Raw genomic sequence first — 3,959 nt, 5'->3', positions numbered from 1 at the left:
TCTCTCTGGTCAAATTAAAAATAAAAATAAATAAAATTAAATAATTATTTAAAAAAGAGAAAGAAATGAGATTTCCTCCATGAAAAAAAAATTTCCTTGTATATTCAACCAGTTACATTCAACAAGTCTTTAAAGGAAATTATAGATACCAGGGAAAATTACCCCTAAATACTTTGGCATTTCTGTTCAAAAAAAAGAAAATATTGGGAACCAGCAGTTAGCATAATGGCTATGTCGCTGGACTCCCACGTAGTCGACTGCGGTTCGCATCCCGGACCCGGTGGCTTAGAACTCACGCCGGGCACGTGTGCATGCGTGCCCAGGATCCCAAGAGGAGAATGGAGGAGAAGGGATTGCTGCGTGACCATCCCCCCTGGGGGGTGATTTCTCGCTTTCTGTCTCTATGTCTCTGTCTGTCTAGCGAGCGCATGCGCCCTATAGTGAAAATCTCTCCAAAAAAAAAAAGAAAAAGAAAATATTCTCTCCTATAACCACAAAAATCACTATTATATTTAACAAAATCAAAGATTTCTTCATTTTCCAGGTCCAAAAACATTTAATGGAGAAAGTGTATTTTGACTCTGCTATAACCACAAAAATTACTATTATATTTAACAAAATAAAAGATTTCCTCATGTCCCAGGTGCAAAAACATTTAATGGAGAAAGTGTATTTTGAAAAAACTATGCATGGATTAAAAAAAAAATGTTTTTGCACCAAAATAAAATTGTGCTTTGATTTTGCTTTCTACAAACTTTCTGAACTTTCCTGTATTATCTGATATTCAGACCATATTAGAATTTCCCTGGGCCAGCCCTATAACCTGTGGTTAAGGAAGCTGGATTCCACATGGCCAAATGTGGTTGGCATTCCAGCTCCAGTGGGTTGAAAACCATGCCTGGTGTGTGTGTGTGTGTATGTGTGTGTGCGTGTGTGTGTCCCCTGAATCCTGGCAGGATGAAGAAATGGAGAAGATATTGCAACATGACCCACCATGTCTCATGGGGGAGCCTTCCCCACCCTACTCCGTCTATCTGATGAGTGTGGACCCCCAGGCAACTAGAAGAAAATATTTCCCTTATTGTCCCTGAGCTATATTTTACAAATGATGTATTCACACAGGAATCCAATCCAATCCAAGACCTTACATTTCATTTGGTCATTATGAATCTTAAACCTCTGCGCCTCTGTTTTACTCATCTGTAAAAAGGAATACTAATAATGCCTAGCTCATAGGGCACCAGAGTGAGAGACAATGTATATTAAAGGGTTAGGCTAGTGGAGCCACTAGCTTATTTACCAGATTCGTTTTTTGCTCAAGGCAATTGTGCAGTGGGGTGTAGACAGCTAGGCGGGTGTCCTGAGAGGTCAGCAGGGTGGATCAGAGATAACAAGGCGAGGGGTTGCCCTCTCCCCCCGCATCCTCATGGGGATTTAAACTCTTGGATGTGGGTAGCCGGCCCGGTCTCACCTTGACCACCTTCAGCACCCGCACCTGGTCCAGACCGCGCTCCCCCTGGAAGTGCTCCTCTCTTAGGAACTGCTCCACCGTCTGCACCGCCTCCAGCACCTCGTCTTTCCACTCACGGTTGGGCTGCAGCCACTGAGACACGAAGGAGTCCAGCCTGGCGGCCGGGGTGCTATACAGCTCCTCGGCCAGTGCCATGTCTGTCCAGGGTACCCGCTGTCACAGAGTCCAGCACCTCTGCCTCCTAGATATAGAGCCTAGCCCCCACCCAGCTCCAGGGACACACCTCCTTTTTAAGGGGGCGCCTCCTCAGCTGATCTGCAGCATCCCGTGGAACAAAGTACCAGAATAGAGAGGAATCCAGGGGTGACTGACTGATCTGGGGTTCTCCTTCCTGGAAACCCCCTCCACTGCGTCAAGGGTGCTGATGGAGACTGGGCTGAGGTTGGAGGGTACTAGGGCCACCTTAACAGACTTGGCATTCAGCCAACCTTTCTGCCTTTGGTTTCGATTCTTAACTTTTAGCTGTTCTCTTTTATGACGTTTGGAAACTGAAATTGGCTTGGTTAAAATCTAGAGAAGGCAACTCTCCCAGTAGGTAGGAGGTGAGTGGTATATCTCTCAGTCCAAGGGCTCTGATCTGTCCTCAGGAAAGAGGCGCAGGAAGAGATGAGACGTGCTCAATGAGGATCGTGGAATCCGACAGAACAGACGTTAAATTCCAGCCTGCCCCTCATTGCTCTTAACCCTCACATTCCCTTTTTGTTTGTTTGTTTTTAAATTTGCTAGAGGGCAGATGCACTGTGCAGAGAGACTGGGAGAGAGAGGGAGAGAGGGAAAGTGAAAAAGCACTCCCCCATGGCCGTGCGCAATCCCTTTGTCTCCATCTCTCCTGTCGGGATGTCGGGCACGCATGCACAAGCTCCGGGTGTGTTTCTGGAGCCGCTGGTCAGGCAGTCAGCAGTGTGGGATCCAGCCCCTTTAACTAGCAAACCAAGGTTGGCCCCCACACATTCTTTACTTATGCAGTGGATTTAATACTAATACCCACCCACTAAGCTCCTTGTGCCCATTAAGAATGAGAACCTTAGCAGAGAAAGTACTCACTAAGCACAAGTAGTTGACATGTTACTTGTTTGTTTTCCCCAAGAAGTATTCACTAAAAGGTGACTTATGCAGGTGTGTACAAAACACAAGACATTTTCTATCATTTTGGGATAAACCAAAATAAGTCTTACAAGTTTCATTCGGAGATTTCAAAGCTGAAACCCCTTTCAGGAAATGCTAACGCCTTAGATCTGCAAGCATTATTGTCCATTGTTAATGAGGAAACCATTTGCCTTTTTTGATGTAAAAATTTTCACACTTAAATTCGACACGTTTTTCTTCCAGGAAAGTTCTTTGCCATTTAAGTAAAATTGGTACTTTAAGATTCGCCTGCAGCACCCTGGAGTGATTGCTTGAATTTCTAAATAATCGATTAACGATTAAGGAAACCCAGAAGTACCCATGGCCTTGAGGCATAATTGAGTCTCGTCATTATTCCAGACAGTGGAATTCAGGGTTTTATTTTTGTTTGTTTGTGTGTTTTTTTGAGCATCATCTGACCCCCGTTTCTTTCTACCATAATGGTTCCTGCCAAAATGTGATGGGCTCTTGGATTATGCTGAAAAGGCAGCAGTGAGGCGAAAACACGGGGAAAACGAAGCGACAGAACACGTCTTGGTCAGAGCTCCTGGAGCGGACGTGGTGATGTTGACATTTGAGGAAGGAGTCCTTGCCGTTATCACCCACTTCTCCGCGGTAGCTCCACCTGCTCCCCAAATGCAAATATCTCATAGAAACGAACTAACGATCTGTACAGAAGAGCTGCAGCCGGCCTTTTCTGCAAGTCTTTCATGGATGGATCTCATCTGTTTCTATTAATATTACACCGGGCAGAGAGGGCTTTAGAGACAGGCTGTATCCCACTAACGTGCTTCATGCTTAAGACATCGGCCGCTTTTTTAAAGAAGAGAATGAAGACGTCCAGCACCGTTGGGCCAAGGCTGCAATAACGTACTCTCGGCCTGCCTGCCGCCCACCCCGTTCCGGGTTCGATAAGGAACTGCGGATCCTACTCTTGTCACTGGAGATTCCAGAACCGGTCTCTGCACCGGGAGAGCCCGGTGTCAGGCCCGCGACTTGGGGGTGGGGGTGGCGCTGCCCGCTGCCCAGGATCTGGCGAGGCAGCCCTGGCGCTCAGGAAGGAGAAGGAGGGAGGGGTGACGCGGCGGGGGTGCAGCACCTACCGAGGGGCGGCTGGGGACTGCCAGGCTGCTGTGCCCGGTGAGGTGGCCGCAGTGGGACAGCCACGGCCCTCGTGCACCTGCTCGGAGTACCCGCGAACGCTCAGTTCGCCGGCCCGTACCGCCGCACCGCAGCCCAGGGCGCCTGGCAACCCGCGGGGACCCGCAGCCCCGCCCCGGAGCCGGGACCTCCCCGCTTTTCT

The 3,959-nt window shown here is 48.1% G+C and overlaps 1 protein-coding gene and 1 pseudogene across 2 annotated transcripts in view; both read right to left on the bottom strand.

The window, feature by feature from the left end:
• Nucleotides 1-1,705, bottom strand: part of LOC102492284 (2'-5'-oligoadenylate synthase-like protein) — a 26,181-nt gene extending 24,476 nt beyond the window's left edge. Inside the window, exon 1 of one of the 2 annotated variants that reach the window (XM_006151515.3) lies at nt 1,472-1,705. In XM_006151515.3, the coding sequence (XP_006151577.1) occupies nt 1,472-1,666 (195 nt within the window). In that variant the 5' untranslated portion in view covers nt 1,667-1,705. The remainder of the gene's footprint in view (nt 1-1,471) is intronic. The other variant, XM_027773082.1, reaches the window with a different exon arrangement.
• A 1,165-nt stretch (nt 1,706-2,870) lies between these two features.
• LOC114008316 (protein FAM8A1 pseudogene) overlaps nt 2,871-3,959 on the bottom strand; it is a 2,752-nt pseudogene continuing 1,663 nt past the window's right edge.

Source organism: Tupaia chinensis, unplaced genomic scaffold (assembly GCF_000334495.1).
Source record: "Tupaia chinensis unplaced genomic scaffold, TupChi_1.0 Scaffold000320_1, whole genome shotgun sequence".
Lineage (NCBI taxonomy): Eukaryota > Metazoa > Chordata > Mammalia > Scandentia > Tupaiidae > Tupaia > Tupaia belangeri.
This window is presented reverse-complemented; position numbering and strand designations above follow the sequence as displayed.